The sequence below is a fragment of the Patiria miniata genome, unplaced genomic scaffold (assembly GCF_015706575.1).
Source record: "Patiria miniata isolate m_02_andy unplaced genomic scaffold, ASM1570657v1 HiC_scaffold_5, whole genome shotgun sequence".
Classification (NCBI taxonomy): Eukaryota; Metazoa; Echinodermata; class Asteroidea; order Valvatida; family Asterinidae; genus Patiria; species Patiria miniata.
The window spans coordinates 34236506-34262001 of NW_024037072.1; the positions used below are offsets into that span (position 1 = coordinate 34236506).

Consider the following 25496-nt stretch of genomic DNA (forward strand, 5'->3'; position numbering starts at 1 on the left):
GTGAACACATCATGGAGTTTTGTAAACAAGTGTGACGTACGCCATACATGTTCTTATACATTTATTGGAATTTTGTGATGTACACAGTATTTTTGTCCTGATTTCAGACTCGATTCGCAGAAGCTGATTTTGTCATCGACCCAGAGGGCGATAAGATCTATGTGTGGATGGTAAGATGATAATCATACTCCAAGGCCTAGATTACCACTAAACGTAGGCGTGATGTTCAATCTCTTTGTTGCGTACATGTTGACCTTCTACAATTGAATTTTGGCCGCTTAGTATATAATTCATTACTCGAAGAGAATTACCAACTTTGATTCGCAGTTCCAGTGTAGCAAATTTATTTCTCCAGCCTCTTCGTCAGACTTTCATGAGGAGTTCTCAAGAGATAACCACCAAGTAGAATTATTGTAGGTCGAATTCAATCGTCGTCTCTGTCCATAACATTAAATTTATAATTTGAAATTAGCCTATACATCTCGTTAAATCGCTTTAATGGGAACTTTTAAAAATGTCTCTTGTATAGGGTGCAAAATAATTTTAGGCTATACGCAGGGCCGGGATGGGTCTCATTTATAACATTCAAGGGCGGATCCAGAACACATTTTTTTTGGGGGGGGGGCCAAACAAAGTGGGTCCAAAAAATTACGGCGTGGGGTTCGGGGCCCGCTTAAGGGCCCCGAAATTTGTTTGGATTCTAGATGCTCTGTGGTGCGATCTGAGGCAATTTCTGACCACTTTGACCAATTTTGGTTGAGGAAAAGATGGTGGTGTACGCAGTGCCTGCCTTTTTTGCGACATCGCTTTAAAAAAAATTGGGTTCGGGTTTTTTTTTGGGGGGGGGGGGCAGGAATGGCCCCCGCCCCCCGATCCGCCCTTGATAAGATTCAGTTCAGATCTATTTTATTTATCGTGAACTTGTAAGTTGAGGGTCCAAGACTATGAATGTGCATTAGACCATCAATTTTTGCATTAAACCAAAAATTATGACTTTTCTTAAATTTGAATTTTTCATCAGTGCACAATGAAATAAAATCGTCTTAGTTTTTCCCTTTTTTTAAATTTCTTAATTATAGTATATGTTTACCTGTAGGCCTACAGTTGTTTCGCTTTGGATTAGATTATTGTCATGAATATCACCGTCCGTTTTCGGAGACGAAACCCCAAATATAGATTACAAGAAGGAGATGTTTACCAAGCCCCGGCCTTGTCAATGGTTCGGCTTCAGGTTCCAGCTTTTATACCAGTCAACTTGGTTAATTGCGGAACAACAAATAATACGAGCGAAACCGAGGTTTGAAAAATGGCCAAGGATACCATGAGACCCTTGGGTGTGGTAATTCGATTACGTTGTATCGTCTTTGCTCATTAGGGTCTGGTGACCTTTGCTGTTCTCTACAACGTGTGGATGATCATCCTACGGATAGCCTTCAGAGAGATGCGGGAGGAGGTACGGTATAAGACATAATTGGTTTCATCCAATTTATTAGGGTCAAAGTTCAAGACAATTAAATATTTCGATGAGACCATAAATGCCAGTATTTAGGGGAATTACGAACCTTCGACGCAGGGCTGTCCGATATACGAGCATCAATTCCAGAGAGATAATATTTTGAAACACCTATTCCCGTCCTCCGTGGCGATGTACGTCACCGTAAATTCTTTTTTTTTTTGGTCTCAGCCTCACCCCTATTTTTTTTTATCTATTACAGGATACGTCAATAATGTTGACCTGGTTATTAATGTATATCTTCTGTGATTTCTTGATCACGCTATCCCAATGTGTCGCCATTTTCTTCCCACCACAGATAGTCAACCGCCGGGTCTTTGGCACAATAGACTTTGCCAGTGACGTTGTCTTCTTCCTAGATATACTCGTCAACATCAGAATAGCGTTCCTTGACCAAGGATTGCTGGTGAGCACTTTCAAATTCTATCCATACCGGTCTGTTAATTAGACATGAACATCTCAGTGCTTCCCTCAACCAGTTCACGTCGGAGAACGTGATATTTAGCTGTTTTATACACGGGTACGGCTGACGGGTAAAGACGTCAAGATTGCCTGGACTCGCCTCCGGGAGACGTCTAAACACGCTAATCCCTCGTGCCTTTTGTACACACACAAAGTCCAGCAATTCTGTAGAGGCGGACCGCGTGTGACAATTTACGCTCCAGTGCGCACCCTGGAGTATTGAAACATGTAAGTTTTCGGCTAGAAATATCGTACAAATAGTGTTGAAATAACTTTTGCGAATCAGTATTTGTGGCATTTGGCTGTGTATCAGAAGTTGGCTAGAAAATTTTGCCTTTTGCGAAAATCGAAATTTTCAGCAAAAACAGTCCCGGCGCGAAGTGGTTAACTGACTGTGGTACTTGTGTTTACTTTGTTCCATTTTTGGATTTATTTTCAGGTTAAAGATCCTCGAAGATTGATAGCGTATTACAGGAAGTCGGTTCGATTTAAATTGGACATTTTGGCCATGATTCCCTTGGGCACAATGGCTCTGCTTTTAGGAGGTATTTTATGTTTATTTTATAGTTATTCCATATGTTTAGTTTCCTTCTGGTCAATATTACAACTGCAGTTACCACCATCACCACCGTCACCAATACATAACTATCACCCGATTTAATACCAGGCTAGTGTCACCCCCAACCTCGTCCCCAGGGTGTCGAGCAGTACGCTCCCACCACTACCTGCTCTCTCACCGTGGTATTGGATCATTTGCATGTGCAAAATTTTAAAACACATATGCAAATGAGGAATAGTCTGGTTCCTGCCCGTGCGTTACATAAGCGTTTGTTTTTGTATGCGGTGTCTGGGGTAAAAAGAGAATCAATTCGTCGCGTCGTGAGTTACGAAAACAGGATTGCTTTCGAATTTAAAATGTTACAATCTTATCCCGCCAAAATGCAGTATCACATTTCATATTAATATAAGCAAATTGGAAAGGAAAAGAGTATTTTGGAGAAGGCGTGGACGTTTTAATTACAATGATCGTGAAAACACGTAACGCACGTTAGAATAACAACACCAAGTACATGATATAAATCCATTACTAGCCAATTGCGGTATCAAATCAGGATACAGGAAGAAAGTTTCCTATCCAGGGCTTACTGTTGAAAACGAGGTTGGAAATGAAGTAAGCACTGGGGGCGAGGTTGGATACTGATATCGTTACTGTACAATTTGGTCTGTGCGCAAGTCCAGAGTGTGCCAAAAAAAAATGCAACATTCAGAAAACAAATATTTAAAACTGTTTCATGTTTGAATTTTATTTCAATAAAATAATATATTACATTAATGCCTGACTGACTTTCTCAACCCACTCTTTTTTTTTTACCCTATTCCATTTGGGTCCGTATATCCCAAAATATAATCAAGTGAAAGGGTGTAAGTTTTACTTGGGACACCTTCACCTGGACAAGCTGAATCTCAACATTGAATAGGCATTGACATCACTTACAAAAGAAGTGTGAACACATCACGGATCCGACACACAATGAACGACTCTGCCAAACTCTTGCTTACATGCGTGATAACCGCTCGTACAACTGTTCTACCTATGACATAACACCAGATTTCTATCAAAGTGTTTTTGGCCTTTCAACAATATAATATTATGTTTTGTCAATGTTCCACTTTTTGGCGCACTCTGTAGGCCTACATCAAAGATGACAAATCCCATTTGGAAAAAAAAAAGTATAATTACCTTGTTTATGTCGCCCACTAAAATAAACATTTGTGTTTCCACTGTCCTTCGTACCTATTCAGAATTGGCCGACAAAGATGTTTTCAACGTTCATTTTGATGTCGACAGTGGTAAGATTTTTAGTTATTTTTTAGTCACTGGATTCAGCGGGAAACATGATATTGTTTCTGATTTTTGTTTCATCTCAACATTGTATTCGTTTGATTAATGTAAAACGAAACCCAGTCGCTGGCGTGGTATTCGATGGTGGAGAGACATACTTATTTTGTAATTTCTTGAACGTTTTTCCAGAGGCCGTCGTTGAAAGTAACAAAACCAAAGCGAAAAAAAACCTTCAAAGTCCCATAAGTTAAGAAATCGAAGTCGCAATTGGTTAATGCTATACAGGGTGATGCAAAAAGAAGGAAACACACATTTAACAGCAATTTTCACCTACTTGTTCAGCATTTTCCACAAATTCAATTAAAAGGTAATAACAAATGTTACTCTAAACATAAGGGACGAAAACATGATTGGCAAATGCATATTTTGTCTCTGAGATATGGTAGTTTATAGATGTCATGTGCCAAACCTGTTTGTCCACGGACGGCTTTATTCCATCCGCTTGACTGAGCTCCGGAGCTTGATTTGAAGACAAAAAAAAACACCACTAGGCCAACACTATAGACACGTGGACAACAGCGATTTTGGTGACTTGTATTCAAATTAGCATGATATAACACTTGTCTTGCGATTTTTTAAGATTTCTTTTCAACACGTATGGCTGGGCAGCTGTACTTAACTATACATTATAAAAAAAAAAACCAATTCAAATAAGTTGAGTAAGTAGGTTAAAATTCCTGTCAAAAGTTGGTTTCCTTCTTTTTGCACCACCCTGTACCTTTCTTGATGCGCCTAACCGTGTTTACATGCCCGGTATATTTTCCCAGGATCTGTTATAGTATGCGCGAGATCATCCAAGCATTACTGACTGGCTTAAGAAAGACATAAAATCCTAGATTTTATTTATTCCCCATGCAGATAATATTCTGATTCCAGTGTTGAGACTTCCGCGCCTTCTCAAGTGGCATACCATGGAAACGTTTACATCAATGTGTGACACGTAGGTAGATTTAATGTTAATTGCACATTTGCCATATGAAAATCTTAACAAAACTGAAGTATGTTAAAGTGAATTATGTATTTTTATTTGTAACCTGCTTGGATGGGACGTGCATCGCACATTTATAAAAATGTACTAAAGAAAGAACCAGGACAGCCCCTCACCCACACAACCATGTTTACGGATACAGCGTGGACATTCCTTTGTCCTCGTGTAGTTAAGAAAAACCTGTGGAAAAAACTCCTTTTACTCACACTGTGAAAACTCTTTCAACCAAAGTTGTTTTTCTTCTATGATTCCCTTTGGCGTTTCTCTTCATTTTGCCGCTGATAAACCTAACCCCAAAATGCCTCTAAACCTGTTTTCCAGAGAGGGGGAAACACTGTGTGGACGTGGACAAGTCCACACAACGTCGCTGTTACATGGTTTACGTGGACATCTTTTGTTCGGAAGTCCACACAGTGAATGTAACGCTTGTACACTCATACATGTAAAGCACATTCAATCGCGGACCCCCTATAGATCTGGTGCACGGTACCCTGTGGAGACATGGGTATAATAGGGAACAAAAGATTGTCTACGTCACCACAAGGCAATATCTATAGGTGAATACGTGTCTTCAAGGTTATCACGAAATAGATACATGTATATGGATTTTACTCAAAAACTAGGAATTTCCAAAATGTGTTGATCGGTTGCAAATTGAAGTATTTTATGTAAGGGATATTAAGTCCGAATTTTGGCCCAGGAAATTAATTCTGGTTAAAATAGGAGCATCTTGAAACTAGATTTTGAAATTATTTTTTTTTTTAGACGAGAACAAAGAATTACTCCACAAGGATACACATTTCGGTGTGTGTGTCCCTCTTTTGTTTGTGCACGTACTTTTTAGGAAGAGCTTCCACATGTATTGTATGCGATGGTCAATTATTGTGGACCTTCCGGAATGGTGGACCCTATTGTTCGCAACAATACGAAACAAGACGTTCGGTATTTCTTTAAATTGTCTGCATTCTGTGTTTAAATCTGTCTGATTTGTACATTGCAGAGGACGGGAAGTCAGAGGAAGATAAAAAAGATGACGGGATATTTAATCTGTATTCCCTTGGTCATTCCTGCCGAAGGTCCCCTGTATATAATCATTAAGTGATTACTTCATTCACAATAAAATATATGTATATATATCAGAATTTCAGAAACCCTATACTGCGCACTATATGCTCCATATGGTACACGCAGATCTGAGCAAATTAGTTATACGCAAGGGTACACTGAGTCTGCCATAACCATGAACTAAAAATTATGGAGTTAATAAAAAAAACTGATATTCGGAATTGCATTGCACTGGCATCGTGTAAATTGTTTTCAGGGGCTTTTGATATGGGAGGCTAATCACGGGAAAGACAATTAGGATTAAAATGGACACAGAGTCAATTCTGAATGATATATACTAGGCACATGTTTATTTGACAGCTTTTTTACTTTTTCTGCTCATCATAGGAGAACAAGCAATCCCAATCGTGTGCGAGCCTTTAAACTCATCATGTACCTCGGAGTGATCATTCACTGGATCGGCTGTTTTTACTACATGCTGTCAGATGTGAGTTCCGCCCCCCCCCCCCCTTCAACTCGCCCCGCCCCTCCATTGCGTCAGCCCGAGTGTGGAACCAACTCCCTCTGGCTATCAAATCATCTCAATCCATCACAACATTTAAGACAAACATAAAATCTCACCTGTACAAACAAGCTTACCCTCACAACGCACAATCCTAACTTGACTTTCTCCTCAAGCGCCATGAGCGCCTTTTTAGGCGGATACCGGCGATTTACAAATGTTCGTTATTATTATTATTATTATTATTGCCTTGAATTTGGCTTCCTCACATGAAGAACCGTGATTCAAAACTAGTTTAATTGCCATACTGTTATGGAGGACGAAAACGTGGTCATCTGCTTTTCTGCTGCTGTGAAGAAAGAAAAACAGATTTCCAGCAGAGTGAGGCAAAGTAAAATCTGCTTTGCAGGTACCAGAAAAGCAGAAAAGTAGAGTTGGCTTAAACGACCAATCTGCTTTTTGGGTAGCAGGATAGCAGAAAAGCAGAAAACCCCGAACAATTTAACATTCGAAAACGTTAAAACTGTTTTTTTTTTCTATTATGACTGCACAAAAGCATGATGTCCACAGTAAGTTCTCCATAATACGCCCAACGCTCTTCTCAGTATGCTTAAAATTCGGCAGTGAACTCTTGACGTAACATAATAGATTTTAAAAGACAATGCCAAATGCAAAATCGCTATAAATAGCCCTAAAATACTCCCCCGGAGTACTTGCGGGTAATATTCTCTGCGAGTTGCAAGAGATTTTCCTCAAGGAATTATTCCATAGGACAATGTTTTGTCGTAACCACCGCAGAGATCTCCTGCAAGGCTGCATTTGTTAATGTATTAACTTGTAGTTTAGGAACGTGACATAGCCCTGTACAGGGTGACCCAAAAATGCAACCCTGAATCATTGGCCATTTTTCAAAAGCGTGATATGTGAATTTTTATGTTTTGGATATCAGAATGAAGCTGAGAGTTTTTTTCTTTCAAATACTGAAAAAAATCATGAAAACAGCATATTGGGTTGCTGAGAAGATGCCAATATTATGTAAAAGAAGTGATTTTTCATTCTTTCCAAAGGTGCTCCAAACAGTGAAACATGTTATGTTACTCTAAGCCCACTGTGCAGTTGTCTTTCATTTGTGCAATTCCTTTAAAATTTTGACATATTCATGATGCTGAAAAGGTTTAAAATAGAACTAAAAAGGATACCTGTTCGATGGAAAGTAACAAGGTTTTTCCATCAAATTCATTTGTACTCTTGTCATATTATGTACCGTGTTGTTTGTAAGGATTAGGACACAATGTGCTACATGCATTTCATGCACAAATAGGTACAGTGTAAATCCCTTAACTGTGGTAATGCCATTTGAATGGACCAATGAGTTGCGTTACAAAATTGGCATTTTCTCACCAATATTTTAATGATAGAAAAAAACTCTCAGCTTTAATCTGATATCAAAAACATAAAAAAATTCACAGATCTTTGAAAAAGGGAAAAACTTTCAGGGTTGAATTTTTGGGGTGACCCTGTACTTTAAAGTGAAGTTTATTTTTGACAACTCAGTTAAAATTCTTTTCTTAATGGACCGTTGACGTCTTATCTTTCTGTAAAAAAAAAAAAAAACAGGAAAAGGAAAAATCACTATCAGAGAGCTGGTCGTTTGTCAAAAAAAGAATTGTTCGTCCTTTTTTCAGGTTGAGAAGACTCCGATATTTTGTGTATTAAAAACGCATCACTTTAAACACACCTTATCAATAACAGTTGACAGTTTATATTCAATTTTTCAAATTTTTTGTGTGGGTTGCTCCATGTAAGTTGATAGCACCCCCTCTCTTTCGCCCTAGACACTCCTTTGCCTTTTTGCAACTCGCATGTCTGTAAAATTGTTTCAGATGTTGCTGTCTTTTCATATTTTTGTGTGATGCAGATGGAAGGTTTCGGTAGCAACGATTGGGTGTACCCGGCTGAGGAAGCATCACAGGGACTCTTGAGGTGGGTCAAGAACTCTCTTGATTTTCCTGTCCTAATTGCTTGGGCAAAATTCTTTAAACAAAATATTTCAGTATCAAAACAATACTTCACAGTTTCCCTAGTGGAGGCCTGAGGCTCGAGCTATGAGGCAGACGGTGACGTCAGAGATGATCCTGACGGAAGAGTTTTGCATTTTTTTTTTTGCTCATTTATCCATGTATATGGCAAATAATTCACGGGACGAATCATAATAATACAAAACTGTATCATTCGATACCTGTTATGTTTGTAGCTCTTTCCGATAATCTACATTTGCACTACATTTTTTAGAGTTTGAAATTCTTTTCCCAACAATTTTCCATTAGGCCAAAAAAAAATAGTCGGTCTCTGGTCAGACCGAATTCCGGAATTGATGCGGCGACGCGTTTTTTGTTTTTTGGGGGGGTGGCTTTTTTTTTTCAAGCTTGTATTGCACAGACAAGGTGGGTACTATTTTGCTTTTTTGTGTCATCATTATACATTGTTGTCCTCCATAATTTGCCTTGGTGCCCTTTATCATTTGTCTTGGTGCAATTTCCCCATTCCTTGGTGCTCCTTGGTATAACAATTTGAGGAGGCGCGGCAATAGAGGACGCTGTTGTAGCTTCCGTGTTAATTTGAAGAAGAAAAAAAGGTTGACGCGCATGATTAAAATCGACGAGCGAGCTGACCAGAGACCGAGTATTTTTTTTTTTTGGCCTTATATATATTTAATCATGGAAAAGTCACATCCCCCATCCACCATTATTTGTAGAATTTTTCAAAAACAATCAACAGAATTGACTCGCGCTACAATCATTATGATTTTGTTGACATCAAAACAAATAATCATTGCCCAGAAGAGACACAGTCAATATATTTTCGTCCCCAAAATGTTTCTGCGTTTTTTCAGAAAATATATCCTGTGCATCTATTGGTCAATGATGACCCTCACAACAATAGGCGAGACGGATCCACCGCACAACGACATTGTAAGTCTGCGGCATGATTTGAATGGCACGTTGGGTGGTAAGAGCTTGCCGTTGAGGGCGCTGTACTGATTCGGGGAGGAGTGGCCCCTCCTGTGTGTAAGAAGCATTACGATCTCGGTCCTCATATCACTGTGTTTGCCATCAAACTTGCGCCTGATACATGCGTTCATTATAAGGACACCTTCCAATCGTTCGATTTTACAAAGCCTTTTTCTGCAAAACATTACTAATACACACAAAAAGGTATATTGTTCACGCAAAAACACAAATGTAAGAATGAATGTGTACTCAAGCACATTACGGTGTTTTTCACTAGAGTATTCATAATTATATCGAGATCAAATTTAACGTAAACCCGTCGCTTCATAAACCATAACTGGGCAATGTCAGGTCTCAGCGAGGGTTAAGTTTGACGCGTAGTTGCTGGTTATTTTGAACAGCGCCCTCTGTGAGTTCTTACCACCCATTTCGTGTCATCGTGTTTCAGTGCTTTAGCTTTTCTCTACATTTTCTCCGCCCTTGTTTCTCTTGCCTCTGCTTAGTAAATACATACGGATTATGTACTGGTCTACGGTGACACTGACCACTATAGGAGGCACGGCAAACCCCGTCTGCAACATTGTAAGTAATGAGGACAGCCAAATAACTCACTGGGCAGCCAGAGGCTTGTTGGTACCCCCCCCCCCCATCCTCTCTCTATCCATATGACATTTCAACCTTATTGACCTGCTCGCTCGCACTGTATGTAAAAAACATCTCGTATTAATTATTACACATTTGCCACAAACAAACACAAATACAGAATACTTTTCATATCCTTTCGGATAACCCTTCTCACAAAAGTCCAAACGTAGTATCGCTAGATTTTTTGTGAAACTGTACAAAAAAAGCCAAAAGCAACAACGTAGACAAGATAGTTCAAAGTCGATGATGAAGGCTAATCGATGCTCTTTTTCTTGCTGTTTAAAATGTCTGCGGCACCATGCGACCTCACTCTTTTAATCAAAGTTTTATGATCCTATTAGGCATAATAATGTACTTACATACTGCTGGTACGCATTGAAAGTGCATGGAATACAAGACCGATGTTTTGGAGCAAAGGTTACTCAAAATATGGCCAATAAAGAAAAGAATACACTTGTACCGTGGCTGTTTCAGAGGAGCGTTTGTTACAAAATAAAAGAACATTGGATAACCAAATTAACCGACTTTGCAAATTTGAAAACATTATTTCTTCAAAATGCACTTTAGATTGTTTTCTTGAATTTAACGACCCCCTTTTCGTGTTTTGTTTTCAAGGAGTACGTGTTTACCGGAATTACTTTTCTTGTGGGTGTGTTTCTGTTTGCGGCTGTTGTGGGCAACGTTGGTGACGTCATCAGCAATATGAACGCAGCCAGGCAGGAGTTTACTACAAAGTAGGTGGCACACAATTATCATGAATAGCTGGCCAACAGGGGGCGTGCTCCAATCACATGTCATTTATGCAAATCAAAACTGTAAAGTGTTATCCATTGACAGTGTTGAAGGACACGGATCCAAGACTCGGACTCGAGTCGGACTCGAGTCACATTTTTTGTGACTCGGACTCGACTCGAGTCACATTGGAAAATGACTCGGACTCGGACTCGACCATGATGACTCGGACTCGAGCTTGGTGACTCGTTACTCGAGTCACGTATTTTCATCAAAAGAAAAGACATAACGGTGAGATGGTAAAAGATTATTGAGGAGTAATGTTTGGATGATAAAACATGGAGGGAAGGGATTGAGGAGTTTTTTTATGGATGGGAATTAAAAGGAAAACACATTTTGGGTCTAAACAACATGTACACACACAAGGTAAACTATAACGCTGGGATTTACTTAAAAGACAGAGTGGATGTTTAACAATATTTTTTTTTTTAATGTGATTAGTTTTGTGAACAACTAAAAACAATTAAGTGACTCGTGACTCGGACTTGAGGCTTGCGACTCGAGACTCGAGGCTTGTGACTCGAGACTCAGACTCGGACTCAAGGCTTACGACTCGAGACTCGGACTGTTCGGACTCGAGGCTTGTGACTCGAGACTCGCGGACTTGAGGCTTATGACTCGAGACTCGGACTCGGACTCGAAGCTTGTGACTCGTGACTCGGACTCGAGGCTTGTGACTCAAGACTCTGACTCGGACTCGAGGCTTGTGACTCAAGACTCGGACTCGGACTCAAGGCTTGTGACTCGAGACTCAGACTCGGACTCGAGGCTTGTGACTCGGGACTCGGACTCGAGGCTTGTGACTCGAGACTCGGACTCAAGGCTTGTGACTCGAGACTCAGACTCGGACTCGAGGCTTGTGACTCAGGACTCGGACTCGAGGCTTGTGACTCGAGACTCGGACTCGGACTAGAGGCTTGTGACTCGACTACAACACTGCCCATTGACAGACAAAGGGTACATAGACAGTAAAATAATGAGAATTTTTTTTTTAAATTTGGACTTGGAGCATGCGCATTACAGGAATTCTAGTCACGTGCGCGAAATGATCATTACAGGAAGAGACCTAATACACTAATAGGCAAATGCAGAAGTCTCCTGAAATCAGTTGCAAGGTATCCCGACGTCCTATTATTGAATGTCTTCTGCCGGCAAGTTATTGAAGGCATAAAGTCTGTTAGCCCATATTTTCAGTGGCCTTTTTTAGAGTTCTTGTCTTTATGAGTACAAAATATAAAAATTCAAGTTCCTTTAAAAACATGTATGCCCAGCATATTATACTCACCTGCTTTTAATTATAAAAATTATAAAAGTGTACTAACACAGTTTCATCCTTGCCTCTCTTTTGACAGAATGGATGCAATTAAGTTCTACATGAATCACCGTAAAGTGCCTGATGTTCTGCAAACCCGCGTCAAGAAATGGTCGGACTATGCCTGGTCCCGGTGAGTTGGACAAAGATTACAGAAATAGCCCCCTCACTCGGCAAAGCTATTTTTTATTTAATGTTCCTCTCGAAAACGTGTTCCATATGGGGCACTATTTTTCAAGGTATGTAACGGTAACATTACGGAGCCATTACATGGAGTACCACGTTGGTGATTGACCTGGTACCCGTCCCTTTGTCAAAAGCTGTGGGGAAACGGGGATTCTCTGAATCTGGAGGAGTCACTCAGTTGGTTATTAAAACAATAAAAATTCATTTTTGCCTTCCCCAAAATTTTGATCAGGAAAGGGGGGGGGGTGTCTTTCGCCAACTTGTGATTTTTGGTCAGTTGTCTGCATGTCGGCATGCGCTGCCAAAGTACTCAGTGTTTATCACTTGACCACTATTTTTAATAAATGTGATGTCTGCAAAATGATACAAAGAGTAAAATGTACAAAAATGTCCTAACAAAGACGACACAGGAACCAAGAAAATCGACCTCTGACTAACTGGCGATAAAAAATAGAGATTTCAGGATTGAACTTACTGGAGTAAGTGAATTCCCCTTCACTTACTGGGTAAGTGAAGGGGAAGGTATTCTAAAAAAAAAAAAAAGAAGATAGGTTTGGGTCTCTTTTTTTTTTTCAAACGGAGTTTCCAAACGGCTTGGTTAAATTGTTTATGTCATGGCTAGCTTTATACGGCTTGGTTTACTTTTGTATTGCACTGTTAGTTTTCAAACGGCTGGGTTTACTTTTTATGTCATGGTGAGTTTTCAAACGGCTTGGTTCACTTTTTTATGGCATAGTTTTCAAACGGCCGGGTTTACTTTTGTATGGCATGGTTAGTTTTCATACGGCTTGGTTTACTTTTTCATGGCACTGTTAGTTTTCAAACGAATTGGTTTACTTTTTTATGGCATGGTTAATTTCCAAACGGCTTGGTTTACTTCTTTACCAACGTTTTCACACGGGCTGTTTGAACCATGCATGCAGGTTGGTAAATTAAACCTCGCCTTTAAGAAAACAATTAATCACGGCGTTTTTAAGTGGACCGAGTCCTTAACAATTGAGCATATATGTCACAGTTTGCTTTGCGAAATTGTGTCAATATATCCTGAACCTTTCTTATTCCCATTTTGTATATAGGACCCAAGCGTTGGATGATCAGACGTTTTTGGAAATCCTTCCTCCGAGACTACGGGCAGAAATCGCCATCCATGTTCATTTAGAAACGCTCAAAAAGGTGAGACATTCCCCTCGACGTTTAATTTGTCTTTAAACCCTATACTTCTAACCGCCCAAAGTAATATTAGGCATATTTTGTAAAATCACGGCTCAAGAATCCATGAACAGGTTGCTCTGGTATCATGCTGCCGTAATCGCTCTTTATGCCGATGTAAGCTTATTAAAGGGCACAGGACATGAATTTTACTGGGCTCATGTTTTTTTGCAACTTTCTACTCCTCTTGAATGTATGAAAAATATTTGGCATCCTTTTCTTTTGGTTAATTTTATTGAAAAAGCGCACTTTTTAAAAATTTCAAATTGTCCATGCTTTTGTTGACAAATGAGGGCGCTGTTACTGTGATGTCATTTCAGGAAGGCATTGTTTAGTTTAGGAGTTTTCTGTTTAAATTTGTGAACCCAAAGTTGCTCATTGAAACATTGGTGGAAAAACTTTGTTCATTTGCCTAATGTCATGTAGGCTACTGAAACAACCACGAATCACCAAAGAAAAGAAAATTTACGACAGCAAAATATCCAAAATTGTGGCAAATTTTGATGCTGAAATTGCTGTAATATTAAGGTTTCTGCTTGAAATGACATCACAGTTTTGCTAATGAATATGTAAATTTGAATTAGCATAAAAACCAAAAATGCACCAAAATACAGTTAAAAATTGCAAACTGAAAATTGAATATGAGGTGAAATGGGACACAAAGAAGCATTTCCAAGGATCGCATCAAAAAAATGTAATTACATTACGTGAGCCCTGTAAGTTAACTGTATTTACAAAAAGAAAAACAAATGGATGTGCCATTCGCGCGAAATGCTACATTTGCGAACACCCCTGAGAGGCGTAAAATATTGAAAGTGACACGCAGTGGGAGTTTGCGATGCGATCCTATAGGCATGGTGTGTCCCATTGTTGGTACTTGTGTCATTTCAAGGGTGTTTAAAGGGATCCTTAGGATCATTTGCATTTGATCTCAAAAGCAACTTAGGGAATTTTTATCAAAAAGCTTACTTTAGGTAGCGGAACTTCTCCACCCGTGAATGTGATGTTACTATCTTGAGGTCCAGCAACTGTATAGAGCGTTTATATTATTAGATTTTGTCCTTTATTCTATATGAACAACTTCAAAACCTATCTTAGGTGACATAAATCTCACAACCGAATTCAAAAACTAAATCACCGACAATTCTTCAATTTTCCACATCAGGTCAAAATTTTCGAGGATTGCGAGCAAGGTCTCCTATGCGAGTTGGTTCTGAAGCTGCGGTCGCAGATATTCTCCCCGGGCGACTACATCTGCAGACGGGGCGAGATAGGACGGGAAATGTACATTATTAATCACGGCAAAGTCCAGGTACATAATTCAAATTCGATAATCATTTAAAAATTCCATTAACACGATTCCGTGATGTGGTGGATTTCCCCTTTCAAAATGTATTCATTCATTCATTCATTCACTCATTCATGGCTATTAACGCCGAATTGAGGACATCTTTACAAAAATATGAAGAATGGGAGTATACGTTAGTATTATTAGATAGGCCTCTATAAAACTGGATTAAAATTAAAATGATTACAATTAAACACAACATGAGCATGCAACTCGCAGTACAACAAACATTAAATAACGTTTGAAAATACATGTAAGCTAAGAACATTAAGGGGTCATTTTGAAGACTCCAATTATGGAATCAGGCTGCTGCGGAATCGATTGGTTTTGCATTTGTACTGTTGGAAAATGGCCGTGTGTCTTAAAGGCAAAATTGGGGTTCTTAGCCATGATGACAGCAAACTCAACACATATTTTGTGTCTTCTCGCACTAAGGCTTTCCAGATTGCACAATGAGAGGGCAGAGGTGTAGTTAACATAATCTGTGCCTAAGATCATTCTGCAAGCTCTCATCCTATCAAGGGGATAGGAGCTTGAGTGTAGCCCTTATTAAATACGGGGACACAGTATTCTAAGATTGATCTGACATTATCCACTGTATCACTCTAAAAACTGATTGGTTATAACATAACCACAGATGTAAATGAACAATTTCCCATGTGCGCAGTCGATGAAAAAGGTCAACACTTTTTTTACGTCGCACAGCAGCCTAAAGCCCGGTTCATACTCTGCGCGAAAGCGAAAGCGAAAGCGAACGAGAATTTGCGACGTCATGGCAAGTACAGTATTCGCGCTGCGAATTCGTAATAGTTGAACATATTTCAACTCGGGCGAATTTCGCAGTAAATGTTTCATGACTTTAAATTCGCTTCGCATTCGCATGAACTATGAACCGGGCTTAAAACTCGACAGCGAATGTTTTAATAATTGGTGTCAAAACTTCCGCCAGACAACAGTTCAAAAACCTCTGGAAGGATCAGCGCAAAGGATTAGCAGTGATGACACCGAGAAAACATTTATTCTGACACTGGCAGCAGTTTCGGAAGTAACCCTGGAAATATGCAACTCACAGACCTGAAGAAATCTGTTAAGAGACGAAAGCCAATTATTCTCGGGAAACCCAATCAATTTTTGGACTAAAACGCCAACCCATTATTTCCCCGGCACGGCTGTGAAATCTTTGGCCCATAAAAGTCCAAAAAAATTTGAACTGTCATTATATATGTCGTATCCCCAATGTTTACAAGTTACAGCAAACCGACCAACCTGGTTACATCGGTGACCAGAATTTACTTTCCTCGAAAAGTTGTTTTTGAAACACGAACGTAATTCTAGTACCATAAATCTTTTATATCCATTTTATTCAGTTTCAGTCAGACGTGGAAATTACTTCTTTACAAGGTCCGCGTGGGTTGATAGTCCATTGAAACCGAACACCGAGTCTTTTGGGGGAACATTTAATATCCGAGTATGGTCATAAATGCCCTGTTGTGGTCCCAGTGTTAACCTAAAGCGTGCGCCTGCATAATTCATTAATTTTTTGGATTGTTGAATTGGCGACTTGGTCATCGAATTTCGAAAACAAGCCCGTAACAGCAGGTATACGAACCAGGCAGAGCTATCAGCCCTACGGCACGAACAGGGCGTCTAGGATTGGAAATTGATGTCTTCCGCCGTTGTTCATCTTTTGTGCCACCTAGGCTCAACTCAAGTCTCAGTTTTGGTTATAAAAAAATACACAGCTGCAACTCAAAATGTATGCGGGTCGGTTAAAACCGCGTAAATAGGTGCACCCCGGTAAATAGGCCTAAACTCATCCGCTGAGCTCATGAATAAAAGTTATACCCTCAAAATATTATATATTAAAGAGTTCCGAGCGCCATAAAATGGGAATTGAAGAGATATGGTAATGAACCTTTGGCCCGGACTTGGAGCTTCCAAATCTGAGCATTTTGGATGCAATTGGGCTCGAAAGTGGCACTATTTTGCCATGTTGCAGAGGGATCGCTTTTCAAGATGGCTACTTTTCCGCTTTGGGGAAGATAGGGGTCGTTTTCATTGGTGAGAATATCTCGAAAAGTCAATGGTCAACCCACCAAAAAATGAAAAGAAAATGAAAGATGACATGTTGATCATCACATTTCTGTGCAGCTTAAATACCCGTGAGAGTTTTTAGTATTTTTAAAAGAATTTTGAAGTATGGGAATTTAGCACTAGCGTCTATGGGAATTGTAAATGTAATACGAGGTTGCACCCTGATGTTGCATGCGGTAAAGAAGGCCTATAGCCTACTTGAGTGGATGTCGTCGAGGGCGTTCCACAGAAAAGTGTGCACAGTGCAACAGGCCGCGGTGTTTTTATTTGCAGCACACATCGTCAATGGATCATGATTATTCAGCTAGTTCAATGTATAAAGAAAATAACAATGACGTCACACTATTGCTATCACTCAGTCATGCATGTACATTAAAGCGTTTCAAAGAACGGCTTTCGTCGAGCTGCCACAGTGGCCTATAGCGGATAGTGGAATGAACTATCGCAAGATCTGTGGTTCGAACCCATGTCCATTTTCATCAAATGTTTTTGTTGGTTGGGATAAGTTTAATTGAAGGGAAAACACTACGGGAACTTAAGTGTCTTCCATCCACACAGCGTGATAAACATTAATGTTAGGGTGCGTGATGTGATTGGTTAAAATACGATGTACGCTGCAAAAAAAAAAAATACGCCAACGGGCCTTACCGTGCCTCGCAGCAAGGAAAAACAAATCAGTCTTGATTTCAAGTCTACTCGCCTGATGAATGTGATCATGTGACCAGTTTTGGCGTCAGTGGGATTCAACACGGTTCAAAAGACTCGCAGAACTAATTCTATCTCCGTCACGTACCATTCCAATCTGCTTCATTGAAACGATCCATTAAATAATACATCCAACTTTTTAAACTTCCTCAATCATTTTTCTTTCTTTCTTTTTTCTCGGTCGTTTAACTTTTCCCCTCCTTTTTCTTTTGTGACTTGATTTCTTCAGGTGGTAGTGCAAGACGCCGAAACCCAACAAAGCATGGTCGTCGCCACTCTGTCGGAGGGTAATTACTTTGGGGAGATCAGCTTACTCAAGCTGGATGAGGGGCAGAACCGGCGTACGGCCGACGTGGTCTCGCTGGGCTACTCGGAGTTGTTGTGTCTCTCCAAGAAAGACTTGATGCAGGCAAGAGAGATAGGGGTTAAGACGTGGGAATCGAGGGAGTGAACTTTTTGTAGGGAGAAGCGGTTATTTTTCTGATGATAATTTATGCAGTCACATCGACGCCTTGTACGGCCCATGCAATATAATTTATTTCTAATGCAATCCTTGAAAATGCACTTTTGTGTCCCAATTAAACTTTATTTTCAATTTTCGTTTTGCCATTTTCAATGGTGTTTTGGTGCCTTTTGGGTTTTATGCTTATTCGAATTTCCATGTTCATGAGCAAACGTGTTATGTCATTTCAGGCAGAAACCTTACATGTAATGCTACAGCTATTTCAGAACCAACAGTTCATTGCCAGAATACTTTATATTTTGCTGTCTTGAATTTTCTTTTCTTTGGTGATTCGTCGTTGTGTCAGTACATGACGGTAAGCCAACGAGCAAACATTTCACACAAATGTTTTCAATGAACACATTTTGGGGTTCACAATTTGACAGAAAACCCCTAAACTGAACAGTCAGTGTCTTCCCGAAATGACATCACAGCAACAGCACCCTCAGTTGTCCGGAAAAGTATGGACAAATTTAAACATTGAAAGGAGTGCACTTTTCAAAATTGCATGGACACTTTAAATGTCACTATGCAAATCTCAGCACGAACACGACGTCTTCTTCTTGTCATTGTCATTTGCGAATATTTGGTCAACGAAAATTATACATTTGCATTAAATGAGTAGTCAACGGAAGATTGCACGAAGAAAACAATCATTCATCAATCAACCTAGTATGAATCATTTACAAAATGTTCGATGTTCCCGTTCCCACACACAAACAAATGATCATCGCAACTTCGAAAATAAACATTAGAGAAAAATACTTGTTATTTTACTTTTTGCCAAAAGACAGGATACAGCCAAACGATCAGTGTCGCTTCAACTCACTGAGTTTGAGATGAGTTTCTAATTCAAGATAAACACCGAAAGCTTGACAGAAGCCAATATTATTGTTATCTCATAAAATTAGCGAGAAATATTAAACCTGCGAAAAGAAAGCATACTATAGATATTCAATCAATAATCCTGAATAAAGGAATTTAAATTTTGATCAATTTCAATATGAATTCTGCTGAATCCTAAATGCAAAATAAACTGGATTATTTTCTGATTTCTGACACAATGTTACCACGGTTATTTTATAAACAGAGTAGATATCATAGATTATTATATTTAGGGTTTTCCACCTTTTGCCGTTGGTGTCATAACAATTTTACTCAACGGCCGGGAATCCTAGTGTGCTGCACCCTGATTCATGCCATGTTACTCCCATGGAATACCCTCAACCTACCCTGTTTTTGTTACACCAGGCCCTGGTAGAATACCCGGATGCCAAGAAGGTTCTGGAGAAACATGGCAGGGATAGGATGGAGAAAAACAAAGAAGCGGCCAGGTACTAATTATTAAACACGGAAGGTGGAGTGAGTTGATTGCACACCGAGAATCCGAAAAGAGCATTTAGATTTCGTACATTTGCCGGTATTTTTTAAATGGCAAATGTATGTTTTAAAAGGAATGACCATCGTAAACACTGAATACACTAAACCAAAATACAGGTGGCTTTAATCGTCGATATTTCACAGAGGAAATAGAAATTCGATAGAAGAATAGTAAAAAAGAGACTAATATTTGAAAAAAAGTTGTATGTGTGGATTCGAATTTCTAAAAAAGGATTTCAACTTAATGATTCAAACGTACTTGTTTTAGGTTTTTGTCCTCGATTTAAACCTAGAAAATGGTTATTGAAATAAAATAATACCACTCTCTTTAGTCAACTGGTTTTTAGATAAAGAGCAGGGTTGTATACCAAATAAAATCAATCACATGTTATCCAGTATCAAGCTCATTCAACTGAAATCGACAATGGCCTTTCCTTATTGTTTTCCATCCCGGATATACTGACATGAATATGAAATGCGATTTGTCTTTTATGAGATTTGATATATCGCTTCGTGATTGACTTGACTAAAGCTCCATCAAATTGAACATCATTTTTACATTTAGGATGCAACGGCGAAAGTCCGAAGCCACCTTGCAGGTACCGGGTCAGGAGCAGCTACCGAAGGGGTCAGACGACAAGGCGGGCGGTAACGGCAGCGAGCAAGCCGACGGCAACGGCCGGGCTGGAGCCGGTGGACAGGCAGGAGAGATCGGTCTACGGGCACAGATTGAACTCATCTCCAAACTGGCCATGAAAGGTATATAATGCTCTACATCACTGTGAAAAATTTCCTGGGAACATTTACGGCAAACCATTCTGCCGTAGCATGGATATCTTGCTCCTTGACTTCTGAAAGCAGTGGTAAAAACTGTAGCCAAAAAGTGTTAAGAAATTTTTAATTTAAATTGGGGTTTTAATTTCCCGCCGTGCACACTTTTTAGCAGCAGTAAATGTTGCAAAAATAATGGACAGTCTTCATACAAGTGTGCCAGGGTTGTTCCGTCTATATTGCGTCTAAAGATGGTCACAAAATTACAAGAGAAACCACTGAACAATAAAGACAAAAAAACTAAATGAAGATACTCCATCTTTAATGTCGACGGCGTAAAATGGTCAATTTTGGACAATAGAGCTGTTGCTAGTTTCGCAGACTGATGGCCTTCCTTACGAGTCGCAGATGATCGTAAAGGACTAGGGAAAAAACGCAATTCTACCGTTTTCAGGAACACTGTCCATTCGGGAACAAAGGGTTGTAAATGTGCATGAAAAAAATAGAAAAGTCGGCGGCCATCTTTTTTATGCCGTGTTGAGTTTTCCTTATTCGATATGTGGCATGCTAAAACGATCCACGTGTGTTTTAATAGCTACTGGAATTCAGGTTTCAAGAACGACAGAAACTGACAAATTACGTTATTTTCAAGATCTTTAAGGAATCAGATTCAGTGTACTACAATTCGCACAATCATTTAAATAAAAAAGCCAGTTTAAACGGCTGCATTGAATGGCCACAACGACTTGCATTTTCGAGTGGACGGAAGATAAACGTCAAATGGAATTCATGGCTTAATTTGAATTCTTGCAAATTGTCCGTCCCATCAACAGGAAAGGAGATGAGTGAACTGAGACATATCATCAACGAACTCAGGAACTTTGACAGTATGGTAAGTGTCACTCTCTAAATTCCAAAGAGTGAAAATTCACTCCATTGGAGTGAAGATTCACTCCCACAGTCGGAAACTAGGGCCTAGACGTTTTAGAGTGAAATTCCTTCAATCGTAAAGATCTAGTTTTCAATCGAGCTCCGTCTGAAGTGATTCTTTTTCAGACTTTTTCAATCAATCATGAGAGTGATTTTCACTCTAAAACGTCTAGTCCCTAATTTCACTCTTTGGAATTTAGAGAGCATGAACATCTCACTTGCTATGTTGCCGATAATTATTGGACGTAACAGTAAAATCTCTTTAATTTCTCGGCTGTTTCAGACCCAGAATTTCTTCTCAGGAAGAAAAAAAAAACATTTTCATGTTGTTATCCGCATCCTTCATTTTCGTGAACTTCCGGGTAAGACTATACCCGTGCTGATTTGAGCGAGAATTCGCTGGTGCAGAACTTCCTCTGTTGATTAAATCTGGGGGAAAACCCTATCGACAAAACATGCACTCATTAGTGTCCATTGCAAATCAAGTTGAATAATATATCTTCTCATTTATCATTCATTCCACCATAGTTCCCTCTCTTTTGTCAAGCGTAATATGATACATTTACACTGGATATTTAATGCTGTGTTTTCTCCCTTTCTTTTCTTCGAAGTCCACAAAGGCGAAAATACACCAGCTTTCGCACAAGGTAAGTCAGAATTCGATTTATCTCGCGACATGCGAACGGGATTATGAGTCAATGTTCGCTGAAACATTATGCGTGCGCTTTCAACACAACATGGCCAGATTTTACGAGCCGCCATGGCGGTTTTGTATCACAGCCATAATTCATGGCTTGTTATGATTCATACGTCTGCCGTGTGGCCTGACATGTTGCAATGAATTGGCCATTACCAGACACGGTGTACCGCTAATAGAGATGGCCCTAATCCACTGCTCAACCGTTAGAGTAATGATCGGGGCAATGACAGACCTGCCGTGCGGGTTGTTTATGCTCTCGTTTTTTCCCCCTACCCACGCCGTCGGCCGGAGAACGAGGGTTTTACAGCCAGAGAAAGAGAGAGGTATGTTTAACGCTCTGGCCCGGAGTGAGATTATAAGGAAAGACGGTAACGGGTCAGAGTGGATCTGTCGTACAACCGCCGAACGAAATCCACTGATTGAAAGCTGAAGATGATGGCTTTCCAATAATCACCCGATTGCCGAGCAGTGACAATCCCCGACTGATGTTTACATTATTTTACTTTCTCTCACTTGCTTCGCGGCGCGGTCTTCTTGATTAATACTTACCAACCAACCAAACAACCGACGGACCCCCCCCCCCCCCTCGCTGAGCGTTCATCGCCAGCAACTTCCAAAATGACTTCCGAGGAAGTATGCGTCGACGTCCTATTTTCGTAATAGCTGGGTAATCGGGTCCGTAATCGGAGATGTTACGGCTCATAGTTTGCCGTCTTTAATGGATGATTGCCCGTCTTCTCCACTTTGGATTGCAAGACTCCTTGACGCATCGGCAATTTCGTTATTGTTTTTCTAGACCTCCAGTGTCTCGGCGAAGATGCCGCAGAGGTCGAGGGATAAAAATGAGAGGGGGTCAGGCCGCCAATTGATGACCGGGGAAGGGGATAAAGGAACGAGGCAGACGTTGGGCTGTAGACTGATTACCGCTTCTCCACTCAAGCTAATTATTTTTCTTCTTCTTCTCTCTCCAGTGTGATGAACTATGGAAGAAATTACGGCAGAAGGACCTGGATTTGAAGCGAGCCCTGAGACGGATTTCGGAGCTGGAGAGTCGCATAACTGCGGGGACTAATGGGATCGGCCGCGCCCCTAGACGATTCAGCCAAGCTTTGGTCAAACGGTCCAGATCGTTACACCTGACAGCCTATGATGAAGGTAGTCTAGACGATGAGTCCTCGCTATGGGCTAGCCTGGATAGCGGCGACGGTACCGAGAATGGGTACTCACCGACCGGTCTGTCCAACGGTCACGGACCCCATTGGGCCGGGGGACTTACGGGTAAGGACAATCCTAGGACTCCCTCCACGGACAAGTCACCGGAGCACAGCCCGAGACGAGACAAGTACGTCAAGGAGGTCATCGTGCCCGGCATCCAAGTCAACGGAAAGGTCAAGCAGGAGCCGGTCACCATGAAGTGGGAGGTGTTCGCCGACGAGGAGCAGTCAGATCAGGCTAACGACTCCGAGATTGAGAAGACCATGTCCCAGTTACGACCGGCCATCGCCAGCCTGGCCCTACCAGCCTCCGGGCGTGGGTCCGGGAGCATATCGGATGCGTCCTGCTACAGTGATGCTAGCTTAGACAGTGACTTATGATAGATGTAAACAAATCACAAAGGATGTAAATGCTCCCTTCTCCTTAGATCTTTAACCCCGCCAACAGAGAAGAGATGCTTGATGTCAGCTTCATAGGTACTATATCCCCCACCATTTTTGGTTCACTTGGCTCATTTCGTCTTTCACTATTTCAATTTTTGTGCTTACTAAACAAGTATACGAAATCATAGGAAACGTGGATAGAAAAATGATCAATTCCTCTTATTAAGATCATCGCACATAAACGTTCTATAGAGGCTTTACACTTCTTCAATGGCAGCGGCCCCTGTCTATTAAAGTCGTGCAAACATTACATGTTGAGTGCAAAATTTTTGCACGCAATCACATTGTGACATTAAAACAGTACCAGCCAGGCCACAGAAAACTGAAAATGTGTATAGTGATGATGCATGGCTGTGTAGACAAATTGGAGCCTGCCCTTTATGTACATGTGTACCAATTTCGAAAACTAGAGTTTTGGTTTTTTATTTCTATTTTCTAGCAATACAAAGATAATATGTTTGCATAATACATCCACCACAAATGACTGGTTTCCGTCCTTATCGGTATATATATATATATACAATGTAGGGACCCGGGAACCAGTCGATCTGCAAGGCAGATCTCTTTATGCGCAAAAGCAGAACAAAATAAAAACATTTTCGGAGGGTAGCTGTCGCCAAAAAAGGGAGAAAAGGTAGGTTTTGCGATAAAGTAAAACAAAGGCCCTATCTTGAACCTTCGAAATACATCTATAATCTCGTTGTGCTTGATTATTTTCCTGTTTTTCAAAATTAGTACTATGCTTGTTTGTAGCCTATTCATGTGGTATCAATTGTTTATTTTGTCTTATTTTGGATTGTTTTTCTTTTATTCAGAGAATCAGTGACAATTGAGTCTGTTCCTTTCTGACCTGTTATGGAACCAAGTCGTTGTCGCCGGAAAAAAATGTCACAGTTAGTTTAAATTGTCATTTCGTCACTGACTTGTAATTGTTTGGTTGAGATTCTTCTTGTCAGTACGTTTTTCCTCACGTTGTGGTTGGGAGTTATTCATTAAATATCAATGTTGGTGCTCTCAAAATTCGCAATGTTCATGGTTCGACCGACCGTGGCCCGATTCTTGGAGCGATAGCAGAAACACAAAACATGTACTAGACACAATCTCCATCCAATATTATAATGTTTGCCTAGCACATTGTTTTTATGCAATATTTTCTACTGAGCAGCCGCGAACAATTGGGTCCAGCTGCTCATTAATTATTAACTTGCCCCAAGATATACCTATGAGACTTTAATTTATCAACGAAGACCGTATTTCTAAATTAAATGTCACGTACAATTTTCTGTTTAAAGTACTCATGAAGGTCTGTATTTTATTTTGTGTCCTCAAGCCACTGTGTTCAGAACAAAGTTGGAATTTTTTTAACATTCATATATTATATTGTATCTGTTCATGACAACTTATCGCCTGTGTTTTGAGTTCCAGAATTTTGTTATGAGCTTTATCTAATTATTTTCAAAGCTCTGGATGGTGTTATATATATTTTTTGCCTGGTGCAGGCGTGTTACGCTATACGCGATACAAATACATTATATTAACTCTAATCTACGTGTTAGAATCTGTCTGGAGTCATGCTGTATGTGACTTTGTAATGAACTTTAAAAATCAATAAAGATTGATATATTCTACCGGTACTGCGCATTGGTTCATCATTGGTTTTTCAATTATGTTTGCGAATATAGCGCATTGTCAGAAATGTTAGAAATGCGAGCAAAATTTGTTGTGGCAGAAATTCTTCTTTTTTTAACGAAGATATTTATTCCTCCTACATTTTGCGAACCAGACTATAATACTCACTACGCTGCGATCACTATCTTTAA

The 25496-nt window shown here is 40.1% G+C and overlaps 1 protein-coding gene across 1 annotated transcript in view; it reads left to right on the top strand.

Annotated features, from left to right (window-relative positions):
• Positions 1-25295, top strand: part of LOC119741680 (cyclic nucleotide-gated channel rod photoreceptor subunit alpha-like) — a 57877-nt gene extending 32582 nt beyond the window's left edge. The window contains exons 4-22 of the mRNA XM_038217524.1: positions 108-170; positions 1376-1453; positions 1812-1919; positions 2415-2520; positions 3779-3826; positions 4737-4818; positions 6319-6418; positions 8352-8416; positions 9327-9405; positions 10705-10823; positions 12234-12326; positions 13456-13552; positions 14754-14900; positions 17965-18144; positions 19489-19571; positions 20183-20376; positions 21222-21280; positions 21930-21965; positions 22990-25295. Of these exons, the coding sequence (XP_038073452.1) occupies positions 108-170; positions 1376-1453; positions 1812-1919; positions 2415-2520; positions 3779-3826; positions 4737-4818; positions 6319-6418; positions 8352-8416; positions 9327-9405; positions 10705-10823; positions 12234-12326; positions 13456-13552; positions 14754-14900; positions 17965-18144; positions 19489-19571; positions 20183-20376; positions 21222-21280; positions 21930-21965; positions 22990-23613 (2361 nt within the window). The 3' untranslated portion in view covers positions 23614-25295. The remainder of the gene's footprint in view (positions 1-107; positions 171-1375; positions 1454-1811; positions 1920-2414; positions 2521-3778; positions 3827-4736; positions 4819-6318; positions 6419-8351; positions 8417-9326; positions 9406-10704; positions 10824-12233; positions 12327-13455; positions 13553-14753; positions 14901-17964; positions 18145-19488; positions 19572-20182; positions 20377-21221; positions 21281-21929; positions 21966-22989) is intronic.
• The last annotated feature ends 201 nt before the right edge of the window (positions 25296-25496 follow it).